Source organism: Myotis yumanensis, unplaced genomic scaffold (genome assembly GCF_028538775.1).
Source record: "Myotis yumanensis isolate MYYU_CA2020_CCGP unplaced genomic scaffold, mMyoYum1.0.hap1 SCAF_4, whole genome shotgun sequence".
In the NCBI taxonomy this organism is placed as follows: domain Eukaryota; kingdom Metazoa; phylum Chordata; class Mammalia; order Chiroptera; family Vespertilionidae; genus Myotis; species Myotis yumanensis.
Genome location: NW_027223755.1, coordinates 109,041,372 through 109,061,364, shown reverse-complemented (window position 1 = coordinate 109,061,364; position 19,993 = coordinate 109,041,372). Strand labels below are relative to the sequence as shown.

At 42.7% G+C, this 19,993-nt stretch overlaps 1 protein-coding gene across 6 annotated transcripts in view; it reads left to right on the top strand.

Annotated features, from left to right (window-relative positions):
* TNRC6A (trinucleotide repeat containing adaptor 6A) overlaps positions 1–19,993 on the top strand; it is an 85,376-nt gene that overhangs the window by 43,896 nt on the left and 21,487 nt on the right. For 3 of the 6 annotated variants that reach the window (XM_070413653.1, XM_070413650.1, XM_070413652.1), the window contains exons 5-9: positions 2,537–2,926; positions 12,211–14,790; positions 16,058–16,234; positions 17,363–17,538; positions 18,707–18,739. In XM_070413653.1, coding sequence (XP_070269754.1) covers positions 2,537–2,926; positions 12,211–14,790; positions 16,058–16,234; positions 17,363–17,538; positions 18,707–18,739 — 3,356 coding nt within the window. The remainder of the gene's footprint in view (positions 1–2,536; positions 2,927–12,210; positions 14,791–16,057; positions 16,235–17,362; positions 17,539–18,706; positions 18,740–19,993) is intronic. The other 3 variants (XM_070413655.1, XM_070413654.1, XM_070413651.1) reach the window with 3 other exon arrangements.

Genomic DNA, 19,993 nt, shown 5'->3' with positions numbered 1-19,993 from the left:
TTTAAAAAATTATTAGTATTGCTCTGGCTGGTTTGGTTCAGTGGTTAGAGTGTCAGCTCACAGACCAAATTGTTGTGTGTTCAATTCCCAGTCAAGGACACGTACCTCACTTATGGTTTTGATACCCAACTCCGGTTGGGCACATGTGGGAGGCAACCAGTTGATGTGTTTCTCTCACATTGATGTTTCTCACTCTCTCTTTTCTCCCCCCATCCTTCCTTCCACCCTTCCACTCTGTTTGAAAATCAGTGGGAAAAATATGCTCAGGTGAGGAATTAAAAAAAAAAAGTGTTGCCCTGACTGGTTTGGCTCAGTGGATAGAGCGTCGGCCTGCGGACTGAAGGGTCCCGGGTTCCATTCTGGTCAAGGGCATGTACCTTGGTTGCAGGCACATCCCCAGTAGGGGGTGTGCAGGAGGCGACTCATTGATGTTTCTCTCTCATCCATGTTTCTGACTCTCTATGCCTCTCCCTTCCTTTCTGTAAAAAATCAATAAAATATATATATTTTTTAAAAAGTGTTGCCCAGCCAGTGTTGCTCAGTGGTTGAGCGTCTACCCAGGAACCAAGAGATCACCTGTTTAATTCCCGGTCGGGGTACCTGCCCAGCCTTGTGGGCTTGATCCCTGAAAGGGGACTTGCAGGAGGCAGCGGATCAGTGATGTTCCTCTCTCATTGATGTGTCTATTTTTCTATCCCTCTCCCTTACTCTCTCTCTAAAAATCAATAAAAACATATTTTTATAAAACTATTAGTGATATAATCTAAATCCATCAGTTTTTCAGAGAAAGGAAACACTAGTGGGGCTAGATTGTTAAATGAGAGGAGGCTGTAGAACTGAGGGTGTGTAAGTGGAAATTTGGTGACTATTGGAAACAACACAGGTGACCAACACTTTATCACAGCATCATACGCACCGTTGGCATTTGAATAAACACTTGTTTTATTTGGGCCACAGTAATAGCTTCTGTTTACTGAGTGTTTACATTATGCTGGATACTAGAACAAGACTGTACTATATACACAAGGAGAAAGACAGGTATAACCCAGCTAGTGAGTCTTGGCTGTTTTAATTTCAGGCCTGGAGGTTTTAACCCTTGAACAGTTTTCTGTGGCCTCACAACTCATGTGGAGACATTTCACTTTATTTATGTGACAATGGCATTTGTAAAGATGCATCAGAATCTCATAGAAACATTAAGCTGCTACAGAAGTTGAAGGTGGTATTGTGCCACTGTTTATATATAGCCTTGTGTTTGGTGCCCTGTGAACAATCCACATATGTAACCTAAGGACAGCCCTGCACAGTTTTATCCCCAAGCCATGAGCTCAGTTAGCTTCCTGCACCTCGCCCAAAGGCACAGAGCTTAGGGAAGGCCACCTGGGCCGGAAACCTGGTCCGTCTCGTCCAGAAGTTCCTGTACCGTGCTGTCTCCATGTAGTTCTAGAGATTGGACATACCTTAACTGGTTTAAGGCATTTCTGTCCGTTTGTTTACTTATTTAATCTCTTCTAGGAGTTCAAAAATTCACAGTCTGTAGTTTCTGATTGTTCATTCAGTAGACAAATGGCTGCTTCTGAGATTTATTTCTCCAGTTTTGCTTAGTCTCATAGATTTCATCCTGTTATCTTTCTCTTTACTTCCCTGTTCTCAGTATGATGCAGACTTTACATTTTAACACAAAAACATTAACTTTGCCTTTTTGTAAAGAAACAGACAGATTATTTCCTTCCTTCCTTCCTTCCTTCCTCCCTCCCTCCCTCCCTCCCTCCCTCCCTCCCTGCCTGCCTTCCTTCCTTCCTTCCATCCTTCCTTCCTTCCTTCCTTCCATTTTCAAGCCTCACCTGAGGATATTTTTCCCCGTTGGTTTAAGAGATAGATGGGAGGGGAGGGGAGGGAGGGAGAGAGGAACATCTATGTGAGAATGACACATCAGTTGGTTGCCTCCTGCACGTGTCCTAGCAGGGAACCAAACCTGCAACCCAGGTATATGCCCTTGACTGGGGATTGAACCCACAACCCTTCAGTGATCAGGCTGATGCTCTACCCACTTAGACACACCGGCCAGGGCGACAGATTGTTTTCTACTCTTGTTCTTGTGTTGTGTTGTCTTCCAAAGATGAAAAATAGAGGCCAAATACATTAAACATGAAGCAGGTTAAGAACAGTTACCAGGGAATCGAGGATTCTTTTAGGGTTACCAAACTTTACTGTGAGTTCCATAGTTGTATAATCAGTGCTTGTTCTCCAGTCAGAGAATAAGATGGACTAGGGATCGTAAGCACAAGCTGTCATGGACCCAGGAGTGGCAGTGATCTCCATGACCTCGCTGGATAGGGAATTAGCAGAAGGCAAAATGACTGCTGGTAGTGATCGCTCCTAGGAAAAGGAGCCCGTGAATGAGGATGTCCCCACACATTTAAAGTTTCATTCCTTTAGGATTGTTTTTCTTAGTGCCTTTTTACTTAGATGGCTAACTATGGAGGTACACTTTACTGGCTAATCTTTTCCACCCCTTTTCTTTTGTCGGGATCAGTGCCAGAACAGATAAAGCCCAGTGTAAGCCAGCCTCAGCCTGCCAACTCTAATAACGGCACTTCCACAGCAACCAGCACTAATAATAATGCCAAACGAACCACAGCCAACAGTCAGCAGCAGCCGCAGCCGCCACAGCAGCAGCCACAGCAGCCACAGCCACAGCAGCCGCAGCCACCACAGGCCTTGCCTCGGTATCCTCGTGAAGTACCACCACGATTCCGCCACCAGGAACATAAGCAGCTTCTAAAGAGGGGTCAGCATTTTCCTGTCATAGCAGCAAACCTGGGATCTGCTGTTAAAGTGTTAAGCAGCCAGTCAGAAAGCAGTGCTTTAACAAACCAACAGCCACAAAATAACGGAGAGGTGCAGAGCAGCAAAACCCAGTCAGGTGAGAGAAGGTGCTTCTTACGAGACTTCAGCTGTCATCACTAGCGGTGTAGCAGGTTTATGAATTCATGGCTTTGGGGTAATGTATTTGTATTCATTAGTATCTGGGTAGCAAAATAACGATCTGTACAGGGAGTTATGAATAGGGAGTCTTGAAATGTTGCCTGTAAGGTCACTGCCCATCCTACTTTAAAAATCCTTTTAATCATTCTCCCTCCAGGTTCCACCTATTTTAATAAGCAGCTTAGAGTTAAAATTAATCATGCCACTGTAACTAAAATTGAATACTCCCCTCAAGTTATATTCTAAGCAGTTAGACATATTACTGCATTTAATCCTCAGCAACCCTGTAAGGTGTAAGCTGTTCTTCTCTCCACTTTTCGTTAGAGGAAACTGAGGCACCAAGCCATGAAATAACTTGCCTAGATCACTCAGTAACCCATGTGCCATTAAAAGGCTACCACTCATGAAAGTCATATTCAAGCAGCACATGCATTCAGTTGTTGCCTCAGAGTGGCTTTTCTCAGCTCAGTAATGATTGTGAGGCAGAAAGTACATCTAGTATGTGGTTACAATTTTCTCAAAGCCCCGTGTGTTACAGCATGTTGTTCTAATAGGTTCTAAGGGTTGGTTGCTTTGTCCATTCCCTTTTCAAAATATTTTGAAGCTTCTATCACAGGCCAGATAGAGAATTGAGAATCAAGGTTCCCACACATGGCAACACTAGCATACTGGCAATGAATCAAGTCTCTGGAGCCAAATAGACCTGGTTTTCGTATCCTAGCTCCACCTACATGCTCCATGTATGTGAGTCTCACCCAAGCAGCCCTTTCTACTGTCCCAGGCAGATGTCACTGTCCCTTTCTATGCTCTGTCTATGGAGCAGGAGCTGCTCTACGTATTACGGTATTTCACAGCTAATAAGTAGCAGGGCCTGGACTCAGCAATGTCTGTCTGACTCCAAAGCTGTGCTCATAACAACCATGCTGTGCTTTGGCAACATACTGGCTGTGATGGGTAAGGAGGAAGAGGACAAAAGTGCAATTTTTCTAGCGTAGGTAATTAGAACAGCACATTGTTATTGGAAAGGATAAAACTTGAATTATCATCCTGAGTTAATACTCCCTCCCCTCCAGACAGTTATTACCATGTGAGCTTGGCTAGATCACTCAGCTCACTTGAGCCTCTTTCCTATTCTGTCAGTGTAGGCAGCACTATCCAACCTGTAAGATTGCTCTGAGGATTGAATTAAGCGACATGTTAAAGCAAATAGCTTAGTGCCGAACATTTGGCACTGGATGAATTCTCTCCCCCAAAAGTTGTACAGAGGACCTCCACTTTTCAGAAGAAGAGTCTGCTTTAGACACAGTCCTGATGCTAAACAATTGATAAGTTGGTTTCAAGTTCATCTGGGAAGTCAGATTGGAAGCAGATGTATTGAGTCATCAGCATAATAAGAAATGCAGTTAAAACCTTAAGAGAAGTTATTATACTATAGATACTTGAGTACCTACTGCAAGCTAAGCAATGGTGGTATGGTAATTAAACAGGGAAGTGGGTGGTAAGTTGAGAAAATGATATATGTTGAATATATTATTTTTCAGTTTGGGAAATGAAAGAACAAAGCTGTTTTTGAAATGTAAACAACTGGAGTGTAAGAGTCTTGTTTCTCAAAAAGGGATATGGTTCAAAAAATCCAAAAGCGTTACCGATGCACATTCAGATGACAAGAAGGCCTAAGATGTGGGCATAGGAAGATGTCTTCAAAAGAGTCTGAGAAGCAAAAGTGTCCCACCTGTTCCAAAAGGACTTGACAAGCGCGAACAGCATTCATGTGCAGGGTGGATGGAGTGAGGAGGGTGCAGCTGCCTGACTGCAGCCTGAGTTAGTCCCAACAACTAGAGTGCAGATGTTGAGGACAAGCATTCTGCAGGAGAGCCAGATTTGTGCTTTTGTCTCTGTAAACATTTGTGAATTCCCACCTACCAGCAGATGTCACACATTTACATTAAAATTTCTTTGTGGTGCTACTAGGAATGGTTGTAGAAACTTTAGCCACAGAATAGACCACTGGGTATCTGTGAATCAGGGAAGACTTCTTAAACAGTTAACTTTGTCCCAGCTCCTGAAAGGTTAATATAACAATATAGTGACCAACCCTTAATTTAGCCTGGTGGTTGTGAGGAGCAGTGTTGTGGACAGCAGCACAGCACAAGCAGTGGCCCAGAAACAGGCATTCTGTGTTGCGAACTATCTGCAGTTCAGAATTGTGGGGGTCGATCTGTTTTCATTTTTGTCTATTTGTATTTACATTTGGCTTTTTGTTTGCTGAATAGAGATAGTTAATGGAGTAGGATTGACATTTAAATAACTACATTCAGTACATACATAGAAATGTAGTCAGAGATTTGTGCAATGCTGGATGTGTTTCCCTTTTCCTCATGTAATGCAGTTCTCATTTATTCAGTGCAGTCTGGGAGTAGGAACAGTGCCTATATGAGATTGGGTACTTTATAAATCAGAGGTCGCAAACTAAAATGCCTTCACGAGCTGGCAGGTAAGTGATGTAAAAGGTGAAAGGGAGTGATGGGACCAGGGGTAAATGTACTGATTTTTGTACCCTGCCTGAAATATCTTTACATTCTCATGTCACGTTTCTTAGAACCCTGTGCTAGTCAAACCAAACAACTCTGCAAGCTGAGCTTAAATACTTAGTGGCGGTTTCAGTTGATGCTCTGAGACCTTTTGCAGTTGATTCCTTAGAGCCATGAGGCATCAGGCCCTGCTACTGCCCAAATGACACTGGAATTTGTGGAGGACCAATGCTTAACAGGCTGGCTGCAGTATTGTTCCTATGGGCCAAAGGGCTCCCAACCCACATTTTATCGTCGAGCTTACATGATAAATACAGAGACATTGAACGAATAGAACAGTGAACCTCTGTATGCCATCCACCCAAATCTGTCAGTTGTTACTACTTGACCTATGCACACCCTCCCCCCATCATATAGACATACATGTGTGCTCAAACATTCATTTCTCTTCATCTTAAGTACTTCCACAGGTAATTTTCCTAAGAATAAGGACAGTCTCCTATACAGCCGTGGTACTATGATCACCCTTAAGCAAAAGGGGGACACTCACATTTCTACTGGTTGTCCCAAGAATGTCTTTCTGTTTGTTCACAGTATGGTATCACTTATATAAAATATAAAACACACAAAACAACATAATGTATTGGTTAGTGATGAATTAAAATAGCATTTTGAGAAGTTACCACTTGGTTATGCAGTGGGAAAGGAAGGAGATATACTAGTAATCAGAAGGGTTACACAGCGGTTTCATACTAAAGCGAGTAGTATATTTCTTAAGGTGAGCGGCATGCAGGTGTTTGTATAGGACTCTTTGTGCCCTTTCTTGCTTTAGAACTTTTTTTTAAAGGAGCTCAGGGACATTGAGCTATAATGGTGAAACACCAAGACTTGGGGGAAATATTAATGAAAAAATGTTAACATTAAAATTTCCAGTGATGTTTAAAGATTAAAACACTGTTCATCCACCTGTGCTCTTCACTGTCTTTTCTTTTTTATGTTTTTATTGACTTCAGAGAGAAGAAGGGAGAGGGAGTTAGAAACATTAATGATGAGAGCAAATCATCAATTGGCTGCCTCCTGCACCCCCCCTACTGGAGATCGAGTATGCAACCCAGGCATGTGCCATGTCTGGGAATCGAACCATGACCTCCTGGTTCATAGGCCAGCACTCAACCATTGAGCACACCGGCCAGGCTCACTGTCTTTTCAATGAATGTGGTACATATCCTTGCTGTCCTGTAACTTCCATTTCTCGCCCAACTTGTACCTTCCCCTTGGTCTATGAACATACTCAAGTCTCTATCACTCTTTAAAATAAGTTCCTTTAAACTCCCATTCTCTTGAGACCATTCTAGAATTTCTTTCCTCCACTTTGTCTCAGAGTTCTTGAAGGAGTAGCCTGTACTTGCAATCTACTTCAGTCCTTTGTAATCTGACTCTACTCACTTGACTAATAACATAGCTCTTTCCAAGGTCACTCACTGATCTGTGAATATCAAGTACAGGCTTGATTTTACTTTTAAATGTGTAAAAAACAGACTTTTAATAGTTATTTACATATTTTATTGTTGATCACTTTCTCCTTAAAGCCCTTTCATTTTTCATTGACCAGTTTTCAGGTTTTATTCCTTCCAGTAGCTTTGTTTCAGATCACTCCCATTTTTAGGTTCACGTGTTCCAGTCTGGATGTCTTCAGCTGATTTGAGGCCCCTCATGCTCAACTTGTCCAAAACTGAACTCATTATCTTAGCACATGCCAGTTTCTCCTCCTGATGCCATTGCTCAAAAGTTTGGCATCCCCATTCATCCAATCACCCATGTAGAAATCTTAAAACCATGCTTGACTCCCCTCTTCCTTCTTAAGGTCATGGGTTTGCCATGCCCTGCTGATTGTAACTCCAAATGTCTCAGCTTTTCTCTCTCGTCTGCACTGCTGCCACCATCGACCTGGCTGAGGCACTCGCCTCCGGTCTAGAGCCCCAGCCCCAGAACACCCTTTAGCTGTCCCCTACTTCCCCACCCCAGTTCTCAAACCAGAGCCCAGTCATGGTCCACGTGTTGCATTTAGTTGTGGTATCACCATTGTCTGTAATCTAGAACAGAGGTTGGCCTGTAGCCTGTTGGTCTCCACTCCCAGTTCTTTGCCTGTTGTCTGACTGCTTTCAAGCTACAGTGACAGAGTATTCATTGGCAGAGTAGTTGCCACAGGGAACACCTGGCTGGCAAAACTTAAAATATTTACTGATTGGACTTTTACAGAAGTTTGCCAAACCCTGGACTAGAATGACTGAAAGAAACATTTTGTACTTTCTCATGTAAGTGATGTTCGAAATTATACATCTAAGATTCTTGTATTTCCAATGATACCATTTCATACTTTCTGGAAATATTGTAAAACTTCAAGTATTATTTATTTCTTAAGGTCTTTCCTTTCTGGAGAGATTGAAAGTCTTCAAGGCAGAAAGCACATATTTACCTAAATATGCTAAAAATTTAATAAGAAAAATATATGAATTTTCCTGGCTCTAACTTCATCCTGAATAAATCACTTGACTTATCCGCGGTCTTTGTCCTGCCCCACACGTGCTCGCTGGTGGTCCGGGGCAGGTGCTGTGTGGTGCACTCTTGCATCCTTCCTCAGGGGTGGTGCTCGCGCTGCTCCACTATCGAGGTAATTGTGTGCGAGAGCAGGATGCTGGTGACATTTTGGACTTCAGCTGTTTCTCAGTGAAGTACAGTCACCCAAATCTTAGTTGCCTCAGCAGTGCATTGTATAAACTTTTGTATTTTGCATACACTCAGCAAAACTCTACTGTGCCCTTTGCTCCACCTGTACTGTTTCTTACTCTTTCCTGTAAGAGTTTTACGGTCATCTTCTACTTAATCATGTTTCTATACATGTGTTCTCCAGATCATTTATAATGATGGGTTTTAGCTTCCTTGTCTGTAAGGAACTAGATTGTCTTCTTCCAATTCTGAAATAGTCTGACTGGGAAACGTTTTAGTTGTGATTGCTGAGGAGTCTTATTCTATTACAGCTTGTTAGACTAGTATCTCTATACACACACACACACACACAACACACCCCTACCTCTGCGTTTTCTAGTTAAGCTGCAACGTTTTCCATAAGTAAAAAGGTCCTTGTGAGTCACCCTTGGTAAATGCAATTTTGAGAGTCTTTTAATTTAGTGTTTTTGGAAGTATCAAGTTAAGTTCCAAGTTAAAAAATGAAATTTTATCGAATAATTACTGTCGGCATCTCTCCTTATTTTACTAGAATACATAGCAGAAGGCGAATTTAGACCACCCACCACCTCCAAACGAAGTTGGGACCAGATTCTGAGAGAAATTTTCACTAGCAATTCAAGGTCTATGATAGAGTTAGTTTGCAAAATGTGTATTTTGCTGGCTTTTTTTTTTCTTTTTTTCGCTTTTGATGTATGTTGACATTTTAAAAGCTTTACTTTTTTGGCAAGTAGTCAAGTTTGCCATTTTTAAAATTTCTTTGATTTTATGTATAGAAGTTCTCATTCGCTGATAACTTCATGTTTTCCTCTTTTAACACTTAGATTTATTTGGAAAATTGCCTCATTTTAAAAAACCTTTTTTAAGTATTGTACATTCCTTTTCTCCTATGGATTTAAGAAGCTAACCTTTGGCATGCCTCTGGGTCGCTCTCTGCTCAGTTGAAGTGCTTAGATGCTCTGGCAGGGCAGTGCTATTTAACTCAGGGGATGCAAGTCTCCTGCCCCCTCCCACTTGGCCACTCTTCTTTTTGAGATTTTTAAAAATTCTCACTTGTTTTATATGAATTTTTAATCACTCCCAATCAAGTTACAGATTCTTGTTAGCAATTTCTTATAATTGGATTAAACTTCAAACATTGTTACAGATTCCTGTTGAGAAAATTTCCATACCCATCAAATTGCCTTCAATATGGCATGCAATAAATTCAATCACATGTTACTTGAAGGGTTTTTGTAGCTTTATTCCAGCTTGCTTTATAGTATTTTTGTGACTGCTACAATGAAGCTCTTTTTTTCCATTATATTTTCTTGTTGATTATTCCTGGAATATGGAAAACTATTATTTTTAAAATGTCAATCTTTTCTGTTTCTTTTCTACTATCTTTACCTCATTTTGGGGTCATATTTCATTGGTTAGTATTTCCAGCACAAGACTGTTTAGTGGTGCTGATGACAAATATTCCATCTTTTTCTGGCTACGGGAATGCATCTGATGTTTCATTGATAAATTCCAGGTCCCTCCCTCTATTTTCAACTTGGGTGGTTTTGTCTGATATTCCCAATCTTATATTCTTATTCCTGCTGAATGGATGTGGCAACACACATACACACGCACACGCACACACACATACACCAAAGAGCAAATAATGGCAACAGAAATACTTTTGCTATAGCCGGTAAAGAGATGATGATGGTGGCTTCATTCCTTTAGATTTGGAGAAAAGTGGATGAATTTGGGGCTTGGTGACGTTTGAATTTGCTGTGCACAGGAAGGAAGCAAGGATAAATCTTACCGAGATGAGGAAAATGAGTAAATAAGTGGGATTATTTTTTTCTTTGGGGAGAAGGTACTTCGAGGGGGGGCGGTTGCCGGTTGCCTGTGCTCTAGTGTTGCTTCGAGGACTCAGTGACAAAGTGCCCATGAAGCACATCGGCCGTAGTGCTGAGTGGTGTTGCTGGTAGTTCAGGTGCTGGCATGCTGATTTCTTTTTATCTAGTATGACGGACTGGCTTTTTGATACCCTTAATTTCCTGTGGGTACTGAAAGATGTCAGCTTAAAAAACGGTTCTTGCCCAGCCATTGTGGATCAGTGGTTGAGCGTCAACCTGGTTCACGGTTCAATTCCCAGTCAGGGCTCGATTCCTAGTGGGGGGGGGCATGCAGGAGGCAGCCGATCAATGATTCTCTCTCATCATTTTTTTCTATCTCTCTCCCTCTCTGAAATATATATATATTTTTTATATATATATATATATATATATATATATATATATTAAATGATTCTTAAACAGGGAGTGAAAATCAGTCACTTACGGAACTTTAAAATAAATCTATGTTGAATTATGTATACATTTTTGGTGTCTCTGTAGTAGTACTTTTTTCTGCTACTCTCTCTCGTTCCATCACCTTTTGCTGCTTAACAGTTGTCCTTTGAGAGAAAATGGTGTTAATAGGAACTGATTTTCCTATTAGTAATATCCTAATAGTGAGTTACATTTATTTTCTAGGCCTACAACCCAGTGGTGGGTTCATTAGGAATAGGGCATGACTTGAGCATGTGTGTTAAAAGCACTGCAGCCCGGCTGCCGTGGCTCAGTGGTTGAGCATTGACCTATGAACCAGGAGGTCAGGATTCGTTTCGCTTCCTGGTCAGGGCACATGCCCAGATTGTGAGCTTGATCCCCAGTGTGGGGCGTGCACGAGGCAGCTGATCAATGATTCCCTCTCTCCCTCTCCCTTCCTCTCTCTGAAGTCATTAAAAATATATTTAAAAAATAAATAGCCAAAACCGGTTTGGCTCAGTGGATAGAGCGTCGGCCTGCGGACTCAAAGGTCCCAGGTTCAATTCCGGTCAAGGGCATGCACCTGGGTTGCAGGCACATCCCCAGTGGGAGGTGTGCAGGAGGCAGCTGATCGATGTTTCTCTCTCATCGATGTTTCTAACTCTCTATCTCTCTCCCTTCCTCTCTGTAAAAAATTAATAAAATATATATATTTTTTAAATTAAATAAATAAATAAACCGTTGTTCCAAGAAAGAAAGGCTAGGGAAAGATTTCCTAATATACAGGAGTGGGCAAAAGTAGGTTTTAGAGTTGTGAGTATGTGACACAGTTTATTCTTATATTAGTTATTAATTATTGTATTTGTATTGCAACTGTACATGTACTTTTGTCCATCCCTGCATTTCTAATACATTTCCTTAAGTTTGGCCTGTTCATTTGCCCTTACCCATCTGTATCTCAGACTCTTTTCCCATGTCGGGTCTCTAAGCCTGGGTTGCTTCATACACACTAATGCGTTACTACCACCTCATCCTTCCTCACTTGAAATTCTTCTACTTGCTGATAAGTTAGGAATTAATTCATTTAGCAAATATTTATTGAGTAGCTCTTATGTTCCAGATACTGCTCTAGGCTCTTAGGACAACATTGGTGAGCAAAGTGCAGACCTCATTGCCTGTGTGGAACTGATTGGTGGATGTGATGTAACCATTGCCCTTGTAACCGTACTGCCAAGTATTTAAAAAAAAAAAAAAAAAAAAAAATTAGTTCAATGTCTCTTTTAAAATTAATCTATTTATTTATTTTTAATCCTTACCCAAGGATATTTTTCCATTGATTTTTTATTTTTATTTTTAGAGAGAGTAGAAGAGAGAGGGAAAGAGAGAGAAACATTGATGTGAGAGAAACACATCGATTGGTTGCCTCCTGCACACACCCGGGCCAGGGAGGACAACTAAGGTATGTGCCCTTGATCGGAATCGAACCCAGGATCCTTTGGTCTACAGGCCGACACTCTATCCACTGAGCCAAACCAGCTAGGGCTGTACTGCCAAATATTAATATCTTGTTGATGTTGAGTAGCCCCATACATGTATCATAGCCACATACATGGCTAATCAATTTTTCAAACACTTCATAAACTTTTGTACTTTTATTTTAGATACTAACCACAACGCTTCCGGATCTCATTATGAAAATTCACAGCGGGGACCTGTGTCTTCTTCGAGCAACTCCAGCACAGACTCTAAGGATGCTGTTGTAAACAACTCCCCTGAGAAAGAAGCATGGCCCTTGGTCCCTGGCAGTGATCCAGAGTTGGCTTCAGAATGTATGGATGCTGATTCTGCCTCCAGTACTGAATCAGAAAGAAACATCACTATCATGGCTTCAGGGAGCACAGGTGGTGAGAAAGATGTCCTTCGAAACAGCACTGGACTTGGTTCCCAAAACAAGTTTGTGGTTGGCGGCAGCAGCAATAGTTTGGGTCGTGGAAGTAGTACTGGGCCCTGGGGCTTCTCCCATGGAGCCGTAATAAGCACATGTCAGGTCTCTGTGGATGCTCCTGAAAGCAAGTCAGAAAGTAGCAACAATAGAGTGAATGCTTGGGGCACTGTAAGCTCTTCATCAAATGGAGGGGTAAATCCAAGCACTTTGACTTCAGCTAGCAACCATGGTGCCTGGCCAGTATTAGAGAACAACGGACTTGCCCTAAAAGGGCCTGTAGGGAGTAGTAGTCCTGGCATCAATATTCAGTGCAGTACCATAGGCCAGATGCCTAACAATCAGAGTATTAACTCTAAAGTGGGTGGTTCTTCTACCCATGGTACCTGGGGAAGCCTTCAGGAAACTTGTGAATCCGAAGTAAGTGGTACACAGAAGATTTCATTCAGTGGTCAACCTCAGAATATCACCACTGAAATGACTGGACCAAATAACACTACTAACTTTATGACCTCTAGTTTACCAAACTCCGGTTCAGTACAGAATAATGAGCTGCCCAGTAACTCGGGGGCCTGGCGTGTGAGCACAATGAATCATCCTCAGATACAGGTTCCATCGGTTATGAATGGCACTTCCCTTCCTCACCTTAGCAATGGAGAGTCAAAAAGTGCAGGCTCTTATGGTACTACCTGGGGTGCCTATGGTTCTAACTACTCTGGAGACAAATGTGCAAGCCCCGACGGCCAAGCTGATGGTGACACTGTGAACACAACTCTGATGCAGCCTGGCATGAATGGGCCTGTGGGCACGAACTTTCCAGTCAGCTCAAATAAAGGAGGAGGCCTGTGGGAGTCTGGGGCCACAAATTCCCAGAGTGCATCCTGGGGAAGTGGAAATGGTGCAAACTTGGGAGGAAGTCGAAGAGGATGGGGAACTCCTGCACAAAACACTGGCACTAATGTACCCAGCGTGGAGTGGAGCAAACTGCCTGGCAATCAGCATTCCAGTGACAGTGCAAACGGCAATGGTAAGAAGTTTACAAATGGATGGAATTCTACTGAGGAAGAGGATCAGGGTTCTGCCACATCTCAGACAAATGAGCAAAACAGCATGTGGGCCAAAACAGGAGGTACAGTGGACAGTGAAGGTAGTACAGAGAGCACTGGACGCCTCGAAGACAAAGTAACTGGGGAGACTCAGAGTAGAGACAGAAGAAGAATTGATCAGCACACATTACTCCAAAGCATTGTTAACAGAACTGACTTAGATCCACGTGTCCTATCCAACTCTGGTTGGGGACAGACTCCTATTAAGCAGAATACTGCCTGGGATACTGAAACATCACCTAGAGGGGAAAGAAAGACTGACAATGGGACAGAGGCTTGGGGAAGCTCTGCAACACAGACTTTTAACTCAGGGGCATGTATAGACAAGACTAGCCCTAACAGTAATGATACCTCATCTGTATCGGGGTGGGGAGATCCCAAGCCTGCTCTGAGGTGGGGAGATTCCAAAGGCTCAAACTGCCAGGGGGGGTGGGAAGATGATTCTGCTGCTACAGGAATGGTCAAGAGCAATCAGTGGGGGCATTGCAAAGACGAGAAGTCCATGTGGAATGATTCACAAAAGAACAAACAGGGCTGGGGTGATGGACAAAAGTCAAACCAAGGGTGGTCTGTTTCTGCCAGTGATAACTGGGGAGACACATCAAGGAGTAACCATTGGGGTGAGGCTAATAAGAAATCTAGCTCAGGAGGTAGTGACAGTGACAGGTCTGTTTCTGGTTGGAATGAACTTGGTAAAACTAGTTCTTTTACTTGGGGAAATAATATAAATCCAAATAATTCATCGGGATGGGATGAATCTTCTAAACCTAACTCTTCCCAGGGGTGGGGAGATCCTCCAAAGTCTGGTCAGTCGCTGGGTTGGGGAGATTCGGCAAAGCCAGTCAGCTCTCCAGACTGGAACAAGCAACCAGACATTGTTGGGTCTTGGGGAGTCCCTCCGGCTCCAGGCAAACCCTCTGGTACAGGCTGGCTGGGAGGACCTATTCCAGCCCCAGCAAAAGAAGAAGAACCCACAGGCTGGGAGGAACCATCCCCGGAGTCCATACGGCGCAAAATGGACATTGATGACGGAACCTCAGCGTGGGGAGATCCCAACAAATACAACTATAAGAATGTGAACATGTGGAACAAAAATGTCCCGAATGGCAGCAGCCGCTCAGACCAGCAAGCACAGGTGCACCAGCTGCTGCCGTCTGCAAGTGCCATCTCAACCCCAGAGGCAGGCGGCTCCGGTGAGTTGTTACTTTGTGGAGTCGGATGGTCTTACAAACACTTCAAAGGACTGTGGGCCTTGTTTCAGCTTACTTTGATAAGATGTATTTAACAGTATTTGCTGTGCACACAGAGGCCTGCTTTACTCTAACCCAGAAGCTTATAAGGAAGAAAAGTATAGGTAAGGTGTTCACCATCAGGGAGCAGCTCTGCCTTCGGCAGTTTGGGTGTGAGTCCTGCACACTTTGTTCTCTTAGGAATGCTGCTGAAGGCAGAATTGGAAAGGTGGTGTCAGGTGGGGATGCTGTACACTTATCTCAGTTCTTCTGAGTCAAGCTGCACTTTTTCTTCTATTATTGGAATAAAACATCCTCAGAAATAAAGCAAGTGTTAATGACCATGCTCTAAATACTAGGTACTATGTTTGGCCTTAGCAGGGATTTATCTGAGTAGGCATGAAATCCAAGTCTATTAGATGCATTGTGTATGAGTGTGTGTGCCTGGAACATCTGACAGTGCCTTTCGAGTATATTCCCACTTTCTCTCATAAGGAACTGATTTCTGTCTGCAAATGATCTTGACAGTGACATTTTCATTAGGTGTCATTGGAATGTATTGTCTTAGTTATTAATTGGATGTGGCAATAGGAGTGTTTTCATGAACAAACCATTCAATGCCCAATTTTTATCCTGAGTATAGTTTATTGAATTAATTTAACTAGTTTAATTCTTAGAAGAAACAGCTGGGTATCCAAGGGGGAAGGCTGTTCTGTTGTTTTTTTAACATGTTTATGGCTTTGCCTTTCTTTGCTTTGGACAACTTAATAATATTTCAAAATTTTTAAGAAGCATTGTCCAGCACATAGAAACGTAGGGTGCCTTTTTCCCGAATGATGATGATGAAAGGTTGCATGTATGATAAACATTCTCTACACTCACTGTTACCCAGCATGATCACCTGCTTTAATTCACTAGGTGTAGTTCAGACAGACTTGACTTTTCAGGAATTAAATTTATCTTCTTTAAAGGAGATGACTTGCCATGAATAAGGTTACTCAAAAGAATCTACTCTATACCCAGAGGGCACTTCTGCAGTTAAAGTACAATGACGGGAAATGACTTGTCTTTACGTACTATAGATGCCATTTTTTGCTCATCACAGCATCACTATATAATACATAAATGTGAAGTTCTTCATCTTTTGTTCCCTAAGTATTCCTTATTGCCTCTGATGCCACTGTACCTCCCTATCATGTGCTGATGACTTCTTTTCCCACACTTTCTAAAGGCTGGGGTGAGCCCTGGGGGGAGCCTTCTACTCCAGCCACAACTGTGGATAATGGTACTTCAGCATGGGGTAAACCCATAGACAGTGGTCCCAGCTGGGGGGAACCCATTGCTGTGGCATCCAACACTTCCACGTGGGGCTCCAGCTCTGTTGGTCCACAAGCGTTAAGCAAATCTGGTAAGTTACTGATAACCCCTGGTAGCTCTTTTATAGCAGTGGTCATCTCATTGAATGTAATTAATTGGATCATGTCTGTCATTGTTAAGGTAGCCATGTATCCTCATACTAGATGCCACTCACTATTTGGCTCTTTGAATTTGTAACATAGTTTGTTTTTGTTTTTTGTTTTTTTGTGTTTTTTTTTATTGATTTTCCACAGAGAGGAAGGGAGAGAGATAGAGAGCTAGAAACATCGATGAGAGAGAGACATCGATCAGCTGCCTCCTGCACATCTCCCACTGGAGATGTGCCCGCAACCCAGGTACATGCCCTTGACCGGAATCGAACCTGGGACCTTTCAGTCCGCAGGCCGACGCTCTATCCACTGAGCCAAACCGGTTTTGGCCATAGTTTGCTTTTTATCTTTTTGAATTTTCCTATCTTTTCTCAGTTTCCTTAGAACTGCAACTATTAATGATTTGCATAGACGTCACCAAGTCTAAATTATGTTTTACCAAGTTAGGTTATCTGGAAATAGTCAAGCAGCTGTCAGGCTATCCAGCATGAGAGACGGAATATAATAGTCACAGGGACACATAGACCAACTGTCTGGCACAGGTTCCAGATGATTCCCTGGACATTATACAGAAAATGAGCAAATTTCAGGAGGGACCCAGTATTCAGATGAGCATTGTCATTGTCCCATAGATTGTGTATAGGACGCACCGTAGAAATTCCAAAGGCCGAGGGTATAGACAGGATGCTTTCTGCATGTGACCTGCAATACTTTTGGCCACTCGCCCTGAAAATATATATGAAAATGAACTCTTCTGAGTTTCATCTATCTTCTTTGTCCTGTGTGTTGCCATGCAGATGAAGTGCATGCAAACAAGAATGCCGCTATGGTCCCATGTTGAGGAGCCCTCGGATTTGTAAAAGCATAGAAAACGTTTTTTTAGAACTTTTAATAAGAATAAATTCTTGCTTAATGAAACTTTTAACTCAGTATTGCTATGCAAATTTGGGAAGGGAAATAAAAGTGGGCTTTTTTATTCCCATACCCTGCCCTCTTACTGTATGCTCATCCTACAGAAAAAGTTGTTTTATTAAAGTACGTTTCTCTTTGTATCACAAATCCACAACCAGGACCAAAATCTATGCAAGATGGCTGGTGTGGTGATGATATGCCATTGCCTGGAAATCGCCCCACTGGCTGGGAAGAGGAAGAGGACGTGGAGATTGGAATGTGGAATAGTAATTCATCTCAAGAGCTTAACTCATCTTTAAATTGGCCACCATATACAAAGAAAATGTCATCGAAGGTAAACATTTCAAGGGCAGTGCCCTTGCAACTTTAAATTCCAAAGGTAGTTTACCCACAGAAAGTTAATGTTCTGCCCATTTATGGCAATCAGTATAGTTCAGGCAGTCCCCAACTTAGGCATAGTGTCCTGTATGGGCAGCCACCTAGGAAAATAAGACCACAGGAACTTCCTTTCTCCCCACTGCTACAGCTTGGGATTTCTCTCCTCCTCTCCTCCCACCAGTGCTGCCTGGGACAACCCTTCACCGTAAGGTGTTGCCTGCAGTGGTGAGGAGGAAGAGAAGGGCAAATCTCCATGTTGACTCTTGCCATCGCACTGCCAGTTCATCTCCCATTCCACCTCCTCACCTGGAGTGTCCCGACTTCCCCTGTACCCAGAGTCCTCCTCCTCCTCCTTATCCACTCATTACCTTTGCCCCTTTCCCATCCCAAAAGGGTCTGTGACAAAAATCCCTAGGAATGAGCCGAGCTCACTTTTGCTTTTATATGTGGGCAGATCTTATTCCCAGACCTGGCTGTACATCAGAATCATGTGGGATTTGTCAAAAGTACAGTTTCCTGTATCCCAGGCCTACTGTACTTTGGAAATTGAGCCACGTTATGTGTCCTAGACAAGCTTCCCAGTGTTTATGCTGCAGAGCCAGGCTTGAGAAGCACAGGTGTAGAGCTCTGGTTCTTAAGAGTTGGTGTTGGATGCTGGTGTCTGATTCTCCTGGAGACCATTTTCAAAACACGTGCCCACTCCCCCAGGTGATTCTGATACATCCGCCCCACCCTGCTTGAAACTTCCTTTTTGAGAGACCCTAGGAGTCAAGTATTTTGTAGTACAACTACCTGACTTCCAGGGTCCCTCTCTTTTAATCCTGGGATTCTAAGTCTAGGACCTGCCATTTTCATTAAAAAACTTTTTTATTTGGCTGAATTTGCCCATTGCCTCACCATAAAGCTTATGAAGTGCTTTCCCATATTTCACATGAATCATTTGATCCTTTTAACCTTCTGAGATAGAATATTGATGAATTTCAGACTAGAAAAAGTGGTGACTTGCCCAAAGTTGCATAGCTAATCAGTGACAGAGCAAGGACTTAAGTTTAGATCTTCCAGCTCCAAACCCCGTGTTCTTCCCACTGGACCATGCTGTTTTGTGACTTTGTCTTTCCTTACAGGGTCTGAGTGGCAAAAAAAGGAGAAGGGAAAGGGTGTGTAGCCTTTTTACTCTTTCTCCTTTGTTTCTACTAGTAAAAATCTTTTAGAAAACAACTGCAAACATTTATTTAGCCTCTGCTGTGTGCCAGGTACTGTGCTTGGTGCTGGGGGTTCAAAATACTAATCTACTAGCTGCACCTTCAAGGAGCTCAGAGTCTAATGCGGTCATTAGGAGCTCTCTAAGCAGTGTCAGCTTGACATTGGAACATGCCTGCGGGGGGGGGGGGGGGGGGGGGGAGTGTTTTAAGGAAAATAGTAGCTTGACATGAGCAAAATGTAGATTTTTTTTTTTAGGCGATCTGGCTATGTAGTTAGACTAAGGGCAGATTGTAAAGGGTTTTCAATACCATGCCCAAGAATTTGAACTTTAGTCTGTATAAGTATGGAGTCAATGAAATTGAATAGAAGGTAGCATTGGTTTGACTTTTTAAATTAATTTCTTTAAAGAACTTTAACCAATGATAGGATGAAAGATAAATTGGAAGAGGAAAGACCAGCATTAGGGATCTGAATTGGGAAGCAAGAATGGATACATAGTGGAAGGGACTGATTTGAGAGACATTTGGAATAGGACAGAAGTCCTTGGCAACCAGTTAGTCTTGGGGTGGGAGTAAAAGAGGAAAAGGAATCAAAGACACTTCAGAACCTCACAAAGGGTTAGGTGCTTGCTTCAGAGACCTGCCTTTAGGGGGAAATTAAGCCGTGTTCTGTTCCACAGTCAGAAGGAACAGGTAGTAGCATTGGGGAAGGGAAATTAAGGTAGCAGACTGGGAATGGTCCTGTGAGCTTTACATAAGTGGGAGACGTTGGCCCCTGTGGCTTCCAGTCTCCCTGTCTACCACCCTGCTAACCATGGACCATTCATTCTCTCAACTCACTTTCCAAAGTAGATTCTGTGTGACCCATATCCCAACCAGCCTCCGAAAGCCAACACCAACTAGGAGGAACCCCAGGTTTAACTGCTGCTGGGGATGGTGTATTCTTGGCAACACAAATTAAAATTTTGAAATGTTTTACATATGGAAACGTATTTTTTCAAGTATAGGGCACATAGCATAATTAGATTATGGGATAAGCTGGTTTCTTTGGACTAACCGGAGAACCTGATGACTGTGTTCACTTTGGTTTGGTCTGAGAACTCTCTAAAGCCAAACTATAATTGACCCTTCAGAACACAGTCCGTTTGAAAACTAGAAACTGAGCAGTTCTCTTTTATTCTGAGGCCTATTTTGTGGGTCATGGAGGCC